Source organism: Scophthalmus maximus, chromosome 6 (genome assembly GCF_022379125.1).
Source record: "Scophthalmus maximus strain ysfricsl-2021 chromosome 6, ASM2237912v1, whole genome shotgun sequence".
Lineage (NCBI taxonomy): Eukaryota > Metazoa > Chordata > Actinopteri > Pleuronectiformes > Scophthalmidae > Scophthalmus > Scophthalmus maximus.
Genome location: NC_061520.1, coordinates 11,756,657 through 11,776,532, shown reverse-complemented (window position 1 = coordinate 11,776,532; position 19,876 = coordinate 11,756,657). Strand labels below are relative to the sequence as shown.

At 44.0% G+C, this 19,876-nt stretch overlaps 1 protein-coding gene across 3 annotated transcripts in view; it reads right to left on the bottom strand.

Moving 5' to 3' along the window:
- Positions 1 to 19,876, bottom strand: part of grm2b (glutamate receptor, metabotropic 2b) — a 26,545-nt gene extending 6,669 nt beyond the window's left edge. For all 3 annotated transcript variants that reach the window (XR_004793521.2, XR_004793520.2, XM_035631946.2), the window contains exons 1-4: positions 18,300 to 19,876; positions 13,931 to 14,560; positions 2,491 to 3,328; positions 952 to 2,015 (exon numbers count right to left, since the gene is read on the bottom strand). Coding sequence is in view for 1 of the 3 variants with exons in the window: in XM_035631946.2 (XP_035487839.1) it covers positions 952 to 2,015; positions 2,491 to 3,328; positions 13,931 to 14,440 (2,412 nt within the window). In the remaining 2 variants the exon portion in view is untranslated. The remainder of the gene's footprint in view (positions 1 to 951; positions 2,016 to 2,490; positions 3,329 to 13,930; positions 14,561 to 18,299) is intronic.

Sequence of the window (19,876 nt, the reverse complement as noted above, 5' to 3'; positions counted from 1 at the left end):
TACAGGTTGTCGGTTCACGGTTCGGGTGGTGCCAGGAAGGCTGATCACTCCAGACGTGAGAAGCCTGAGGTACCTCATGATGATAGAAAGCTAGTGTGATCCCAGACCTCCCCCCATCTGTTTGGACAACAAAGGCCTCGACGCACACCCTGGCCAAAGGCTGTGGCAGTAGCCTTGAGTTGGCCCAAGGCACCGGCACTCATAACTTACATGGTCTGTCGGCTCAACGCCTGATGTTTTGTCTTATTTGTTCTTACGTTACACGACATGGAGAGACAGATTAATTCATCCTTGGAGCCAAACATATATTTATAATTTTTGTCCTGCTGCAGCATCACAAACAAGTCTGGCCATAGTTTTGCACATTCATCCCATTAATTCATTGTCATGTGTGTGATGCAGGTTACATTTAGCCTTTACCCATTTGTGTAACAACGAAGGGCTGTAAAACTTTATCCCCATGCGACGACTGCAGCAGAAACGTCATAGTCCAAGTGTAGTTGGACTATTTGGGAAGCAAACCACTAAACACGCCAGCACTTAGTGTCCTTGCCCACATATTTTTTTTTATTATACCAACGGTCATAAAACTGTATGATTTTAATGTTTAAGGTTTTTTTAAAAAACATTTTACATTTATTTCAATGAATCAGTTTGAAGGTCATTAATTTCTATTTGTATATTGCGGCCTCATCTGTCTCCTGAATCTTTGTTCTTATCTCGAAAGATCCTTCAACCCACATGAAAAGAAAGCTCTCTCTTTCATGAGCCTGGGTGACGGTGATCAAATGGAATGAGAAAGTGACACCTTCTTCTTCTTTAACACACAAGGGAAAGTCATTTATAAACCGTATTTACATTATTCCACAGCAGCGGGCTTGTGCCATTTCTAGAATTATAAATTATAAATACTCAGCTGACTTCATAAGAAACGATTTCAGATATAGTTACCCTGTAGTCGCTGGCGGTGACATAGAAGATGGGCTGAAAAGCGAGCCAGATGATGCAGGTGGTGTACATGGTGAACCCAATAAACTTGGCCTCGTTGAAGTTTTCAGGGCACTTGCGTGTCTTGAAGGCGTAGACGGTGCAGAGGATGATGAGGACACAGTTGTAGGTGAGTGACATGAGCATGCTGGAGTCCCTGCTGCTGCATTTGAGGGTGACCACGTTTCTCCTCTCCGGGGTCACCTCCTTCCGAACCCCTGGCACCTCCACCAGCAACCAGATGATGGCCACGAGTAGCTGGCAGGAGATGAGAGCGCCGCAGATTGCTACCTGGGAGGCCGGGCTGATGAAGCGCGGCCGCTGGGCTCCGTCCTTCACTCCACTGAAGATGCGAGCGATGCGGTTGGTCTTGGTCAACAGGGCGGAGTAACACACTGCAAACGAGGTGCCCAGGCCGAGTCGACGCAAAGTGCAAACAGCCGTAGAAGGTTTGGTGATGTAGATGAAGGTCATGCTGTAGCACATCAGCACGCCCAGCAACAGGATATAGGAGAGTTCCCGTCCGCTTGCCTTGACCACAGGTGTCTCATTGTGCTTGAAGAACAGGCCCACTACTGACAGAGTACACAGTATACCAAGGCAGGAGATGGTCACAGGCCCAATGGCCCAGGCATCCTCCCACCGGATGTACTCCTCAGGCAGGTCGTAGCAGCCCGTCAAGTTAGCCAGAGGCCACTGACCGAAGTTGCAGTCGGCACAGGTGAACTCATCCTGCAGGTACTGGTACGGCTGACACGGGATACAGATCCAGCAGCACACGTCTCCAGGCTGCATACTCTTCACTTCGTTCTTCCTGCAGGGGTCGCTGCATTGGGAGGTGGGCGGTACAAGGCCACGCCAGGGCACCAGGGAGGTGTTCAGGGTCAGGTTGTGGTCCCAGTAGCCGACCTTCCTGTAGGTGAACTTACCCTCCTCTTTGTGGTAATGGAAGATGTTGTAGCGGCTGATGCTGTCGCCGACTGAGTTGAAGCGCACCATGTATTCTGTGTCTGCAGGTCTGAATGGAGCTGATAGGAAGCAAAAGTGCAGCAACGTTAATATTCATAAGTATTACACATTTAATATGTGTGTGTATATGTACCACCATACACCACCACAACAACAACAACACTAGCAGTACTTGTGTTTTTTTTAATTTATGATTTAATCTCACAGGCCCCTGCTATTTCAGATCATCTAAATGTGTGTATACATTCAACATTAAAACATAATCTGAAAAATATGTTCCAGAAAGGTTCAACTCCCACTTATTACTCCATGCTAATTCATGGAATAGGTTTTGCTTATTGAATAAATACAATGTTGAATGCATTTGAAGTCTTAATCCAGTGTCATGCTTACGTATTTGTAATCACCATTCCCCACATTTGCTTTTGAATTCACAATGAATCTAATCAAATCATAGTCATTTGAAAAATCATTTCACATGAAAAAAATGTAGATATACATTTTACTTCCATTTCCTTTGATTGTTATTCCTACCTTCAAACTTGGTCTTCAGGATGAACTCCTTATAGAACCTTTTGCCGTTACCTGGTTTCATGGCATCGCAGACCTTGGATGTGTTGGAGCATACAGCTTGCCTCATGTTGTGCAGAGCATAGGCCATGGCATAGACTGCGTTCACCACAAACATGATCTTGGACTCCTGCTCAAAAGTTCCATCTCGCAGGCTGTGTTCACTGCAGCCATGTTCCTGGAGGCTGCAGCCAAACCGGTGCTCCCAGAACTCTTTGAACCATGGGTTCCTTGTGTTGGTGTATGGGTTCAGCTTGGTGAAGTAGTCTTCAAACTCTCTGATCGTGAAGGAGGCTAGTTCAATGGTGAACGCTCCATCTGCTGCGCTCTCGCTGCCCCTCACCACACTCTCCTGTGCTCCCCAGCCATCGCTGGCCACCCAGGTGAAGGTCACATTCATGCGTGCAGCGGCCACCAGCAGCTCACGGGCGTCTTCACTACGGGTGAACAGGATGACCACCTTGGCGTTGGACTTCTGCTGCAGGGAGCGGATCACATTGTCATAGCCCTGGCGGTTCATAGAACGGCTCACCTTGGCGGAAGTGGCGATGCAGATTTGGCGAGTGCGGGCCTCCTGCTGGAAGGCATCAATGCCAGTCTCGCCATAGTCACCCTCTGAGGCCACTGTAGACACATAGGTCCAGTTGAAGTAACGCAGGATCTCAACCATGGCCTTGGCCTGGTAGAAATCAGGGGGTACGGTGCGGGCAAAGTAATCGTAGCGGGTTTTATCACTGAGCTTTGCGCTGGTGGAGGCATAGCTGATCTGCGGGATCTGGAACAGTCGCAGAAGGTTGGCAACCTGGAGAACAAGAAGGAAACTTTAGGTTTATTATGGTCATTGAGCTTCATCTCATACTTTCAAAGATTGAATCAAATATTTTTTAAAGATGACTTTTCAGAAGACATGGTATTACATGGTCAGCACCTGCACTGCTCACAGAAGAAGAAGAATGCCCCGGGAATCCATTATTTGATGAGTGTGAACTTTGGGTCTTTTTACCAGTAGAAACTGTGACGAGTCGTAGTAGTTGGTTAATTATTTTATATGGAATGATTCCAAGTTGGTTTGTGAGGATTGTTTCAGTTCAAAACAACTTCTATTAGGGCAATATACGGTGTCTTAGAACAGCAATGTCCCACCTGTCAAACATCTCAAATGAACTTTACCATAAAACTAAGAGCCAGAGTGCAATAGATCAGACACCTGGGCTAGAGCAGATGGAGATTGCCGATGCCTTATGCCCCTCAAATGACGAAAAGGACAAAGAACTAAGAATAAGCCCACAGAATAGGTTCAAAACACCCTGGTATAGGTTCTACATGTCTATGGAACACTCCTGGAGTGTTGAAATGTATAATAATAGTGATAAAAGTTGTGAATTTGCCTTTTGTCATCGACATGCTGCAATGCTGACTTTCAAATCTTGCAAAAGTGTATTTTTATTTTTTTTTTAAAGTATTTTTGCTTTGTTACTTTTAGATGTCCGGGTGAGGTGGCGATATTCAAGCCTGCAGCTGCTGTCTGATGTGCTTCGGCTCTTAGGCAGAGACTGGCGGCGGAAACGGCGAAGATTCAACGTTCCTCTATCTCAACCTGTTTACTCTTTCAGGGATCCAAACCGGCAGCAGCTACTGCCGCAAATCCCTTCACAGATAATGTCAGATAACAACAGTAACAATGGCACAGGGATGAGAATTTTATCAGCCCGCTTTGCTGTTTTTCTCGAGTGAAGGCCATTCTGTCAGCTCATTTAAATCTCAGGGCAGATTCCACCAGAAGATACGCCGCCCACCTACACAGACATATATATTGATTTCCTTGCGGAGGTGAAAGCTGGTGCTGAGTTCAACTGGGGTGGATGGAAACTTCTGACTGAAAAAATGTCCATGTTGGACAAAAAAAATAAGCACAGCAATTATTTTCTGCACACAGCAAACTATGACAGAGTGCTGGTGCAAACTTGTCAGTTTGCAGGATTCCTCGTGGGATGCAGTGATGATTAGTGAATACCCATGAGCTTCAATGTGACTACCTCCTCCCTCAGGCATCGTTGTATGCCTGGAGGCTTTCCAAACAATGGCATCCCCACTGATATAATTGGAAACTTCCCCTCTGACACTAAGTCTGAGTAAAAGTTCCATTCTCCCTCGTAACTCACTCATTCCGGCACATGAGAATATAGACAGAGATATTAGTCCTTTTTTAGTCAATCCTTTAAGATGATAACTATAATATGTTTTCTGCTTGTGGTTCATGGGCTGAACATTTTATTTCAGCTTCAGCAGTAGCGTGGCTCCGGGGAAAGTAATGTTGGTAAGTTGGATGGTCCACCACTTTGATGGAGGCTGAAATATTATTCCAAACCTATTGGATGATTTGACATGAAATTTCAACCTTTCAGTCGGCACTACTACCAGTCCAAAGTCCCATTTTCGATGGCATGTATCATGATCATATATAGGCAATGATTGACATCAGGAAATTCTACCAGTGGCTTAGAAAAAGCTGACTTGAAAGGCAGCACAGAGGCTCTGATCATGGCGGTACAGGAACATCTTTTCATTGCTATAGCCAGTCTCAAAATAAAGCGAAGAATTTCTTAACATTACATTACTGTACTGCGCCACCAAACACTTCTTGAGATTGTAAACGCGCGGTTTTGTGTCAGAAATTACTCACATTAACCCTGATCTGCCAGTGGCCATGTGCTTAACCTCCGTTAACTAAAACACCCCAGAGACAAGAGCCGACGGAAGATGCGGGCACACTACAAGCTCTTGAGGGGATGAATAGAGTAAAGATGATGTACTTAGACAAGCGCACTGCGCCCAGCAGTAGTCCTCTCCACTGTTCCTGGTAGAATATAGGGCAGGGGTCTCATCAAATTAACCACCGAGATGTGATTTATGTTGGTAACGTACAGGGAAGCCCGATTGGAGTCACGGATGCATTTATGTGCCTGGGATATGTGCAATATTTATATGCAGCAGGCTAACCTGTGTGACTGACACCGAGTCAGTCGGTAACACTCGCATGTTGATAAGGTGGTTTTCCTCTTGCAGGGTTTTCAGACAGGCATCAGTAGATTCCCGGAGAAGCCTGACAGCGCACCTTTCAGGACAGCACTGGAGTGTGTGACAGTAACCGTCTGTTCATCCTCACGTGGTCTCTCCCTCTCACTCTCTGCATCGACAAGTCAGTGACAACATCCACAGCCCCGGCTCAGGAGTGTCATGCTGTACTTTTGCTCTCAACACATGGGACTCACACGAAACTCACAGTTCATTTTTTTAATTTCAACCAACTCCTCCCTGGGACTAGACTTCACCCTAACCCGATCCCATCCCCCGTGAAGACGTATACCACATTAGCTTGTGTGGACTACAGCAAAAACTGAGGTACCAATTAGATGCTTTTCATGGTCCAGTAGTTTAAAATCTAAAATTACCCAAATGTGACATGGCATGGGCTACAGTAACCCCCCAAAAAATGCTACATCAAAGACGAATGCACCACGGCCTCCCTGTATAAAGCAAATCCTATTAGATTTCAAGGCACTTTATTGCATATCTTTTCATTTTAACTGCATGAAGCAAATTGGCAAAGAGTTGCAGTATTTGCAGACATTTAATTGTACAAATAGCCGATGTTAAGAGAAGTTATCCAGGACATTGCAAGAAATATAATCTCTGGGATTATTGTCTAGTTTTTTATGATTCCACTGTCCAATTAGGTACCTTATATACATTGTTTGATTTAAATTGTACAACTATTACAGATTATGTCACATTGTTTAATTTTAAACCTTAATGCCGACGAGAGTCTTTGTGTTCAGAGCTAGTTTGTTCAAATTCAACAGTAGGAAGGAAAATCAATTGCCTGTTTTCCTGAATGCAACATGTGTCAATAATTGTCATCATAATATAATCCATAGACAAAAAGGTTGGCTGCAGATGAAACTTTGAAGATCATTACATCATATATGATGTGTAAGAGGTGTATCATGAGCAACAGTGTTGTGGGATCTCAGGTCAGCGTTCCCCTTCAGAGAGCAGCAGCACGAAGGAAAGACGTGAGACAGCTGGAGCATGGGCACGGTCTCTTACTCATGTGTCTGTCATGATCTTTTTCAACATGCAAAGTCCATTTGTATTTCCCCCGAGGTCCCTGTAAAGCTGGGCCCTACAGTAGATACAGTAGATGACAAATAGGGTGAGACTTGGGGATGTGCAGTGCACCAGCCCAGCCATTCACCAAGGGTCCACAAATACGTGCAGTGGATAATACAGTATATAGAGTGCACATGGCTGCTGGGTTTAATATACTGTATGTAACTTCAAATTGATAAGAAAATCCTGAGTTTAAAAACAAATATGAAGTCAGAACATATTCGTTTTTATTTTTATTTAAAGTAAATCCAATATTGAACACATAATACATTTCAGTTGCCAAACCAAAAGTGTACCCCAACACACCAGTGGTCAAAGTTTGAGGCAAAGCACAGAGTTTCAAAAATGAAATGATCTCCATGTTGGATTGATGTAATGTTTATCTTCACATTAGTGAGTTGCAGTGCTATCAATTCTTTCTTTTAAATCTAATTCCCAAAAAAGATACAGAGTTGTTCTACAAGCGGAAGCCCAAATTGTCCGTGCCAAGCTTGGGTTAGGTCCAATTTGGGAATTAGCTTGGTCAATTTGTGCAGATAAGGAATAATTCTTGTAAAAGGCAAATCACACAATCATTTAGTGAGAGGGGGAAATAATAAAACATGCTGATAAAGCTCATCCTGGTGAATGTGAGGTGAAATCATTATTAACATCTTAGAATCAATATGTCGTTATTCCATCAATGAATCCAATCATTTAGAGGCAATTAGTGACTTGTGAGGCATAAGGTATAAGACACATGCAACACACACAGCTGAAGATTGTTCCAAACATATATTGGGACAAACATATAATGGATTGTGGAGAAATGGCAGAAACAGCGAAAAACAGTGTGATTTATAGTAATCATAGAATATCAAACAGACATGCACCTACATCTTCTGTGCACAGCCACTTGGGAATCTGTCCCCTCTCAGATAATTTGAGATAAATCCAAGATGCCCGCTTCTATCTGAGGCTTATTTTCACCTAAATTGAACACCGGCACAACTTTGCCGTGCTGTGCATCTCTGACACATTTGCTTTTTTTTGCATTTGCATTTCCCACCTGCTCTCTCAACTCCAAGTTATTCTTGATACTTTCTTCATACCCACATCCACAGAAGACAAATCGTAGCAACAGTGGTGGAGCTCGTTTGATAGCCTGGGCCATTTTATCCTACATCTGTTTGGTCGGCTATACCCATCGGTCCCACAGCTTGTATTTTACCTCCCTGAGTTTGAAATAGGCTGCTAACAGAGGTGTCATTTTATTGGAAGATGGGGAGACATATGTTAAAGCCATTAATGTTACATACAGCCTATGATTTGTGCTCAAATCATTGCCCACAGTAATTACACTGCTCCCAAAACATGAACAAATATAAACTAAAACTACATCAAGCTAATTTTCTCGAAACAATCTTAGCATGTTTAGTATTTCCCACGATAATGTTAAGTATGTACAGAAATAGCTTTCCTTCTACAATTTTTCATTAATTCAAAAAGGAGTTTCTTCTAAACATAATTCAGGTAGTGATTAAAGAAGAAATATTATTGGGTTATTATGATATGTGGGTTATTACTTGAGGGTTTTACATGCCCTGGTGTTCAGTAAAGGCATCAGTTTCCTCATTCTCTCCATTCCTGCAGCTCCCTTTACCGCAGACTTTCTGCTTTTTATGTTTGCAGATCTTTCACGTACACAAAAACCATATGTAACACACTAGAGGAAGGGGGAAAATTGAAGAAAAAAAAGGATAAAACATGTCCCCTTTAATATATTTGCTACCACAATATAATTGGTAAAAACATTTGTGTAAGATATAAATATAACTTCTGGGGGACTGGGTTTATACAATTGTCGGGGTGAAGGTATTTCCTTTGCCTGATTTGAGCATTTTAATTATGTTTCATGTGAACTTGTTTAAATGCGACATGGCAAGGTACAGTATCTGTATATCACATTTCTTTACAAGCAAACCCAGTGTGCCTCATGAGTGCTGCATGTGCAGACACCCCCCACCTGAAGAACACACACCCATGCCACAAACATAAAACACTGATACGTACAGACACACAGACAGACGTGAAAACTCATAAAAGCCTAAACAAAGTCTGCAGAGCAGTGCTCCCGTTACACAGTTTTGAGCACCGAAAACACTTGATAACAGCCACAGGTTCCGAGGCAGAGACTGATAAATTATTCCTGTGAAACCGTGTGAAAAAAACCAGAACCAACATCAGCTCTAAGACGGACAAGATGAAGAGAAGTGTGTCTGGAAATCAATATCCAAGCAATATTATCGACCGTGTGGGTCACGACTTGAACCAAGCTTCCAGTCAGAACACGGTTTCCCTTCACTTTGAACGACATTCGGATGTGCTAATTAGGGAGCCGAGCTACGTTCTCCGAATGTGCTCAAAATTTCCTGTTCAAAAATAACACTTTCAGGGAGAGGAGAGGAAGAGGGAGGAGGGGTTGTGGGGAATTCTGCTATATTATCACATGATAAACAAGACCCTTTTGAAGTTAACACCAAAGCAGCCAATTCACTCTGTGAAGACGGAAACACAGCCCGACCCTCTCTCTGCGCAACACATCAACACCCTTGATAAACCACCGCAAACCAACAAAATATATAACATCAATATAAAGCACAGGAGGACAGATTTTTATCGATTTCGATTTTACAACTTTTATAACCTCGACTTAATGAAGACTTCCCATGCCGCTGCAGCAGTGGCAAGACAGAGTTTGTCTAATGGTCTTGAAGGAGTCTTTTATTGAAGTACAAATTTGAATCCACTACAGTAGTCATACTGTAAAATTAGAAATAAAAAATGAATTTGAAAAAAATCTAAATTTCAAGATGGTTTTTTTTCAACACTAAATACTGAGGAAATCACACAAAAAGAGAAATTGGAAGCCACTTTTTTCCTTGGTTCACAGGACACTTGTCAGTAACTCGTCTGAAAGGAAAACAATTCATGTTGTGCCATATTATATGTTTAATTTATGGATGATCAGTTGCTGAACTAGAATTTCATTTTTATTTTATTTTTTAATTTATTACCACACAAATACAAATACAGTGTTAAATTATTTTCAGGCCAAAAAGCAGTTTGAGTGTGGACTTGTGCTTGGCATTGTGTGGCTGTGGAAGTTTAGTGACTTTGATAACCGCAGATCGCCTTTTAAATGTTATTTGTGTGTGGGACTATTTCAGAATGATTCTATTGTCCTCTTTGCAATAATTCCGCTACAATGCCAGTTTAAAATCACTGCTGTAAAAAAGTGCAGGCTGCTAGAAATGAGTCATCACTCTTGGTTCACTCCGGGTGGCGTGCAGGGGACATCTGGGATGGCAAACAATTCAACAGCGAGGGGACAGAGCAAGGACGGACTAGCGTGCACCAGGATGAGTAAGACAATGGCGCGAGCTTCTTAAATACTGCTGGGCTAATTATGAAAGAATCTTTTTTCAGGCTCAGGAGAAAGTGGCTCGTCTCCCATCATCTTTTCCCACAATCTGGTCCTTGGCCCCCGCCACAGGCAGCATCAGCCTCCACTCCGCACGCAGGTGGACGCGCCGTTGCCAGCCAATGGAGATGCACCCCGCGGATGAGAAAGGCAGCTCCTCTCAAACTGGGGCCATCGCTGGCACTTGTCCTTCTCAGTTTTATAAAAACAGAGTGCCTCTCTGGGATTAAAAGGGTCTGTTTAAACCAATGACCTCTCAAAAAAAAAAAAGTCCAACCAGGGGCTGCTCAACCCTCCCACTGCCCGATTCATTATAGTGCCCTGGAACTGAATGTGCAAACAAAGAGACTTTTGAGCGTAATGACAGTCGAGGTACGTATTGAACTTCATGCAAAAACACTCAAAAGCACAGAGGTTCCTTTTGAATCTTTGTGACGGTGCGGTTGCTGTAGACTTATTCACTGGGGGCCACACAGACACAGTCCTTTTCATGCTCCTCAAAAACATGCTGTTCTTTTGTCGAAGCATCCTCAACGTTACAGGAGAATGCACTCTATACCATCCGCTTCTTTCCCAGTGAAGAAACCCTGTTTTTTTATTGGAGGCTTCCAATGATTCCAGCATGGTCAGTCGGTTGTCTTCAGTGCAGTGTCCCTCTCCATTCAGCTTCAACAAGATGACATGAAGCATTCTGTGGACTCCTGGCAAGAACTTACCTAAGGTTGGATCGCATCCTGGTGGTTGTTTGAGCGGAACCTAACAAGGGAATTACAAAGAAGCTGCAGCACTCAAGAATAAGTGGTTCCCATATATTACTTACTGTGTGGAGAAATGGGGACGCATAAATAAAACTCAAATCCATTTTTTTTTTATATATTCCCATGAAGAACGCCATAAGAATTACAAATACATTTGGTTAACAGGAGCCACCCGAGCACTCTTTATCAAATGTGAGGGGAAAAATGTCCGTTGGGGCTTTAGAAACTGTATAAATTATGTATGTGGGAGGGAATGAAAGGTTGTTTTGAAAAGGTCAAATCCCGTCTTTAATCTGTGATGATAAGATATTCACAATTTGTTTCCACTGACCCCCAAGTGGGCAAAACAATCTGTACAACAGGTAAAAAAATTGTCAACGATTGAATAATAACTTGTATTTTAGCATTAGTATGACAATGACATTGTAACTTGTCATTTAAGGGACTTATAATGCTTGAGAGGTTTCATACGAGAGTTATGGTTGAAATAATAATAAGCCTGTGCATTGGGTTGTATTGTTTTCTATTTGGTTCTATTGGAATCAACTGCTTTTTTTCTATTATTTAGCTAAATTTGTTTTATATTGTGTTATATATGGACTAAAATACATTTCACCCCCCATCTGTGGGCTTGTAAATGAAGTCTCTGTTGGAATTGGGGAAACACTGGAATCTGTTCATCTGCATCATTAGATCTTCACAATTGAATCAATATAAGATACGTGAAGAGACATCTCAATCTGAAACTGAACATTTTCATTTAACACAGCAGCATGTCCACTGATTAGAATGCATAAACACTGCAGCGTGTTCATGAATAGTGATTCAGTCATCGACAGTTCTTTTTTTCGCGTATAACATTAAATATTCACGTTGTGCTTAGTGTGAAATTTCCCAGCATTAGTCATACTGTATGTGTAATTGTTTCATGCAGCACGTGTTCAGCTTTTATCCTTTTTAATGAGCTTCCACATCAGAACACTTATCCCTATAGAGTTGGGTGGACACAGAGGTGTTCTCTAAATCTCTAAATTTAAGCATGACTATGATAACACTTGCTGTTTCACCAACTTTCTAAAAGCAGGAATAGAAAATGTGTCATGTTAATACTGATTACACAGTGCAATGACAATAGAAAAACAACACCACCCACGCTTATATTGGTCCCCTATAAGCCTCGCTTTCACCGTGTTGTTCTCTTGGCTGCCGTTTTCACACAAAAAATGACAACTCTGCGCAACCAAATTAAGGAAGAGAATAGCATTCTCCCAGTATCTATCCACGGTGATGGAAATGGCAGACGTGGAACAGACGAATTAACAAAATAAACAACTCAAGCTCGCAAGAGAAAAGAATCCCAATTCAGGAGAAACAAAAGCAGAATAAAGAGTATTAGAAAGTACCTGCGTCCTTACCGGCGTCTTGCTACTGCAGCGTCTTTACGACAGAGACCAAACAATTATACCATCTGGAACCACTAGGGGGCACAAATGTTGTCTGTTGCATTTTTAATGTCATGTGTTTTGGTACCATTTGAACAAGCCAAATTTTAACTGCCCCTCGGAGTGATGGCACAAATGAAGAGAATACGTGAGAGGGTAGGGGCAGTGACATTACCAGCCAATGACAACAGTGGTTTCATTAGAGCGAAGTGTTGAGCCCTTTAAACCAGCCGTGGGAAAAAAGGTCACCGTTGCCCTTTAAAGACATACCAGTTCCTACTAGAACATGAAAATAAGTTCAAAAAAACAGTTACGAAAAATGTAGGAAATACAACACTGTTGCGCTGTAGTTATTCAGATACAGTATATTGGGCAAAACAGCAATGGTGTTTTTGGAAGAGCTTGTTTTCCGGTAGAATCCTCGCATCTTTTCTGTTAATAATAAGTTTTGTATGGAACCACTGCTGTCATTGGACTGTACTGACAGAAAATGAAGCATTAGGTTTGACCACTTACTTCACTATTTATTTTGTATATATATTTTGTGTATGTGTCCGTGTGTGTGCGCGCTTGAGTATTTGTGTAAAATAAATATGTTGTGAACTGCAGTGAATGGAAAGCGTAACCAAATTATGCCTACGCACTTTGTCTCACTAACACCCTGTGCATCATGGTAATTGTTGGTGTGTGAAGGCAATCAGAATTAATTAATTATGCTCATTGCTGCTGGCAACCTATATCACGTGTGTGTGTGTGCGTGTGTGTGTGTGTGTGTGTGTGTGTGTGTGTGTGTGTGTGTGTCTGTGAAAGGTCAGTTCTCTTTGCAATCCCAGTTGGATTCCTACAGCAGCCAAAGGAAAAATCTTTTCCACTGTAGGTGCAGTGTGATCTTAGTCCTCCCGCTCAGGAAAAAATGGAGATGCAAAGCCACTTTTGGCTTATGATCTCTGAAGTCTTTGTTGAAAACACTTTTAGAGAAAGAGTTAAATTGACACATCTGTGAAACAGTTTCAACAGAAACTGAATATAACCAGGATAACTGGGGATTTATGTCATGTATTAGACTGGATTAATGTTTACTGGGTGAACCTAATAAGCTGGCAGCTGAGCGCAGGACTGTGAAGGAACATGAACTCTGGTCTCCTGCGTGAAAGTCAGACACTTGTCCACCGCCCCAACTGCCGTACATTTACTTTCCACCTTGCAATATAAAGGTCACATTATTTCATGTGTTAGCACTGGATGGATGCCGGCACTGGACATATATAACCTGCTCTCATTCTCTAGTACGAATGCAATTCTTAGACATTCTGGGCTGAGAAATCATTGGCATGGCTTTTCATTTTTATTCAACATTTATCAGTTATCTGCTTGCAAAACATATTGAATTCTGACATCAGCATTGTTCCCTCATTATAAACTTGGCACAACATACAGAACATGTACATCGCCATGTGTTTGAAGATTGCCGTGTGGCAGAGTTGCCTGTGTTGCTATTTCCTGTAAATGCGCACCAACAAAACTCGACACCACAAACTAAACATGTGAGATAAATCAATTTCATTTACCTGAATGGAGACGTCACTGTAAGATCCTCCGATGACCCCAGAGATGGCGAGCGGGACCTCGTTCTGGATGGGTCTGGAGCCGTCTGGGCAGATGAAGCCGGGGTCCTGCACCTTGGTGAGGGAGGCCCGGACGAAATCTAGAGACTGCTCCAGGGCGTAAGTGTCCTTCGAGCAGGAGTCAAGAATGTGGGCCCCCAGCTGGAGTCCGGGAAGGATGTGATCGCTGGCGTTGATCTCATCCAGTGCCAGCAGCATGGCCTCCAGCCTTTGGATCCCACGCTCCGCGTTGATCTTACCACAGTCCTCTGTCCCATCACCTTTCTGGTGCACGGGGAACAGGCCTCCAATCACCAAGTCCCCGTCCATGATGATCTCACGTTTGGCCGGGGGAGGTAATCTGGAGATGTTGGGCACAACCCCTCGTATCAGCAGCGCCAGCAGGAGCATGTGGAGAGGCCGATTATTGGCAGAAATGGCCAGCGACCTGGGGCAGAGCGCAACACTCAGCATGGCAGGATCAGGTTAGCGGGCTTCAGCGGGTTGAAGTCGAGAGGGAGCAGGGGCTTACAGAGTCTGGAGGCAGATCACTTTCAAGTCCTCTCTCAGGGCGTGCAGCATGTTTGATATTCCCTGAATGAATAAAAGGAGAAACTAATTACCCGATCAAAGAAGCCTATCGTTATGAAATATCCATCTGTCCCTATCTATCTATACTTTCGCGATGGACGGCATCTATGAGGAGATTGAAACAGAGCTGCGAAATGACATCATCATCATTATTATTGACCACCACTGACATCTTACATTTCATCATCATCGGTACATTTACTCTTTCAGCTTTTTGCCCACAGGGTTATCACACCACGGTATAAAGGTATAAAAGTGTAGAGGCAGGCAGTTTACATATAAACTTTCTCTTGCAAGGTTCTCCGCAGTTTTATTATCAATTCTTACCTGAGCTGTATTGCTTTTTCTTATCTTATTGTGACCTATAGACATGTTGCAGATGGATAATGCTACCTCAGGGCAGTCTAAACCCGAGAACAGCTTTGTCAGGCGGCTGAATGAATCTCACTTGTTTTTAGTTTTATGTTTTTAACAGAAGTTGATATCATTTTCCACCATGTCTCTCCGTGGCCCCTGTATCACTGCAGTTTGATCAGGAAGATAAACACGGCGTTATCGCTAACCGTGTGACCACAGCAAACATTCATGGACATTTAAGGCACCTCTGGAGTGAGGCGTAATTTTCCAGGCTTACAATCGAGATATCACATAGATGGTGGATCTTCTCAATGGCTGGGGTTGCCATGGAAACCGGGTGGGTAAAAAAAATAAGGGTTGGACTGCAGGGAAGTGGGCAGTGAGACATGTATGCTAATATAGATTCCTATCATGTGGAGGCTGCGGATTTAGATCGCACCGGGAGTTTGTCTGATTAGGTTGTGTGGCCCGGTTCCGTCTCACGGAGAGGGAACAGGTCCTGTTGCTTTTTACACACATTCATCAAACATACAAACAAGTTGATTTAAACAGATTCAGACAGTGACGATGGACCTTTGGTGAACCATACGGAGTCTTTTAACAATAATTATTAATGTTTTGTTTCGTACAACAGCACCCTATCATTAGTAACAACGGCTCTGAGTATTTTTTTTGTTTAATTATTATTATACATATTATTAAAATATGTGAACAGGGATCTCATTCAACCTGGTGGTGTCCTGTTTCTGTGTGCTGAAGCAAGACGAACCCCCCCATACGGTACGCCCCCGGGGTACGCAGGGGTAGGGCTGAGAAAACACCAGCTTCTGCAACTACACCCAGATAAGTTCATCTGCGGTGTGTGTGTGTGTGTGTGTGTGTGTGTGTGTGTGTGTGAAAGCATGTTTTTGAAGGGACTTTTGAAGAATAAGCCTGTGATGTTCCAGGAGAAGTGCACACAACAAGGAGCAGCGCAGAGGAAACAAGGAGGGAAAAGGTGCAATGAATGCTGATTCCCCCCCCCCCCCAGATAAATATCACATCATGTTGATGATGAATCCACAATCCTCGATCCAGCAAAGACGATGACGTGTTGTAATGTGTGAAGCCATAACGTACAATCTCTCTCAGATCACACTATAGGTGCGGATGTTTACTGCTGCACCACATCCGCCCTATTATTAGAGCCAGGGTGAGAAAGTAACTTGGAGGGCTCAACATTTAAGAGTCTAATTGCTCTTCTGTGCTGTCTGTTAGAGCAGACGGGGGCGTTCGGGACTGAGTCGAAGTGGGAATTAATGGGGCAATAAGGAACAGCCAGTTAGGCAAGCCCATGCGAACCGGTCCAAAGTGAGGTTGGAGGTCCAGAAGATCATCTCAAAAAACCCTTTAAGAAGTGCAAGTAAATGCTGGAGAGTCTTATGTGGACACGAAAAACAGCTGTCAAGGCCATATTATCCACCAATTATAGGAAACGCCTATTAAGCGGCAGCCGCATTATCGCTTTGCATGAGTGTTAAATCTCCGCCTTTGCTCAGTACTGAAGTAGCTTCTATCAGGCCTCGATCAAATCATTAAAACTATCTCCGCGTGGAAGCGGCTGTCACACTGGCACACAGCAGCCGAGCGAACCACCCGCTCCCCAGCATGTCTTCGCACAACATTCCCTCTGAAAGGCGAGTTCAAAAAGAAACGCCAGCGTGCTTTACTCAGCTTTGAACCGCCGGCTAGTAAATTACTATCTCCCGCCCAGCACAGAAAGGATTTCTCCAGCATGAAGATGCTCTGAGAACACGTTCCTTATTGTCCTATGTGTGTACAGTGTACCGCAAATGTGTAACGTATGAGTCACCGCAGAGTCGCTCTCAGCAATGATGGTGACTGGCACGAACAATCACACTGTGTACAGGACATTACTTAGCACTTATGGAGGTGTGGGAGTTCAATGCAGACTGATCACCTGTTTAAAACAGTCGACCAGGTCGGCTGTGACAATGCAGCATTAATCTATTTGAGGTGCTGTTTGATACTATGATGTATAATGTGCTCACTTTAGACTTTGCCTTCACCTTGGCTTGGCGCATAGCCTGTGTGCACTTTTGTTGAACACTTGAATAGTACATATTTGTAGAATCCGCGCGAAGCATTAAGCCTCGTGAGCATCAACATCAGCGTAAAAACATTTTGACAAGATCCCACAAGATTTACTGAAATTATTGTGCGACTAACACAGATGGGGCAATAATTTGCGACATAGTTTTTTTCCCCTCCCTTCTCATTACCACGACAAAAATTACTGGATGGATTAAGCGTCACCTTTTCCCCAAGTGAAACCCAAGTTACGATTTTGTAACGTGACGTGACAACCAGATTTTTCACATTATGCCAGCGAACTGAGCCATTCAGCCAGAGGACACACTGCAAATCCCCATTCGCTTCATAAAGGCCAAGCACCCGTTTGTCTCGAGGCACATACACATCGTGACCTTTGATTGTCCCCGCTCTAAAGTTAACTAGCTGTTCAAAGCAGAAGAACTTTATCGTCCGCTAACAGGGCGAAGAAATAACTGTCATGACTGTACAAATGATTTCCATCATTGTATCATCTCCAGCGGGGACTTAGAGAATCCGTGCACCTGGACCTGTCAGCTGGAAGGAATTAGGATGCCTCCGTGGCGGTTACAGCAGCCAGCTGATTGTTAGTTTGACCGTAGATCGAGAGCATCAGTTTAACAAAATAGCACAGGGGGAATCTGAATGTCAGTCTGTTTGACTCCAAAAAGACTTGAATCTAGGGTTTTTAGGGAGCTGATATCCCACCTAGATGCGACGATGAGCTTGAGAGTGGCTACAGCAGATTGTGTTTGTTAGTTTTATTGTGGCACCATCTAATAATGACACGGTGATAACACTCGTCAAGACATGGAGGTGTGTCTCCTTTAACTTGGATGAATATTCTTCACAAACCTCGCCGACTGAAAACAGCCCCATCGCTTTTCACAGCAGGACACAATCATATTGCTGAGCTCTGATTGGTTTGAAAGGTGCCAGTGTTGGATGATGCATTTCATTGTTTCTTCTCTTCTGGTCAGAAGACACGCAGTCTCACTCAGGTTCTTGGACATTCTAGTTATAAAGTAGATCATAAACCATTGGATCAAGTTAAGTTCGATTTCACTATTATTCACCATTGGTGCCATGTAGGTGATATTTATAAACAGGGATGTTGGGAAAATGATGCACCGGTTATAAGTGATCATAATAACGCATTCGTCGTGAGTTTAGTTGAGGTTGTGGGACGATTTTGCTCCGAAAAATAAAAAAAAGTCGTTCCAGTGAAGAATCACTGGGTTCAAATGGAACTAATGGAGAGATCTTGTCTTACCTGCTCGTAGCGCTGTGGGGGGGTCGAGCTGCAGGTCTTGTTTCCCACGGTGCGCACACACGGCGCGGGGAGCCTCGCGTGACCAGCGCCGTCCAGATGTTGGTCACTTGGAGCGCGCGTGCCATGCAGCGGTTTTCCCGGACCTGTCCTTGGTTCTGAAGTGCTGCTCACACTGGCAAGTCTGACAAAACTCCCCCGTGTGCTCTCCAACTTGTGCCCCTGCAGCCAATCCAATAAGCCTATGATCGATACAGTCTATAACGTCGCCCAAGTGCTCACGTGTCCACATGCATGGACATGCAGTGACGCGTCGAAGGATTCTCCCCGTGCAGGATCGTATGTCCCTCTCAGCCGCAGCAGGAGGCGAGTGAAGCCACGTTCGATTCGATCTGCACCTCGTCTTTTGGCATTTCGCATCTATCGTTGCGCGCCGGCAAGTGAATGCACCTCAGAGGAGAGACGCCGCTGCAGCGCCGCCGGACCTTTGCGCGCACGCAGCCGCTCCACAGCTCCGAGTGCAGCGCGTCGACGCCGCGCTCCCTCGCCCCTTCCCGCGAGCCTGACGGCGCTTCATGTGGCGTTGGTTTTTATGGCACAGCGCCGGCAGAAGGGGACTCCACAACGATGACTCCTTTTTTTTTTTTTAACTAAGGACTGATGTGCGCTGTGCGGAGCGCGCCATTAATCGCAAAAATCCTGTCCTCCAACTTCTCGCAGGTCTTTTTCTCTGTGACTCATCCGCCGTGCCCTCCCCCGTGGAGCTGGGGCTCGTCTGCTGTCACGTCGAACTTTTTAATGATAAACAAGAAAACAGTGAAAGAAAGAAAAACTAATCAGTAGCCCACAAATAGACTTTCGAGGCTCGGCCTCTCTCCAGCTAAATTTAGAAGAAGAAAATGATAAAAGAGAAATGAGCATCATTCCTTCTTTTCTTTTTTTGTTTCCCCTCTGTGAAGGCTGGCCAGTTCCTCATTCACCTCCATCTCATTAAAACTGAATCACACTCCAGTTGAGTGGTGAAGCACTTCACAGCAGTAGAGGTAGGCTGCACACTTTGCTTTTCACTGAAAAGGACACACACACACACACACACACACGCACACGCACACACGCACACACAGCAGTTCAGTTATAATGGTACAGGATGGAGGCCTACTTGAGCCCAAGGTTGAATCAAATGCAGAAATATATAGTGCGTTGGATCAATACAACATACGCATGTTGTCACTGATTCAGCATATTAACTATTTAACAGCTGTGTACAGCCGGCAGTGGGAAACTTCAAAAGTCTCACTTGGTAATGAAGGTTAACTTCACACGACTGTCGCTCCATGGCAAAGCATTCTGCAGAGACACCAGCTCGTGCACCATTTCTCCCCCCTCTCTCTCGCTCTCTCTCTCGTTCAAACACTCTCACATCAGCGACATTCCCGTTGCATAATTAGCGAGGAGTGCAGAAGAGGTGTCTTCTGCGACCAGTTGGGTTTTTGTGTCAGGACGCGACAAACACGTTCGTTCTGGATGAATTGAGCTTCACTGTCGCCGTCACATAGTAGAGCCCCACCACCAGCACCAGC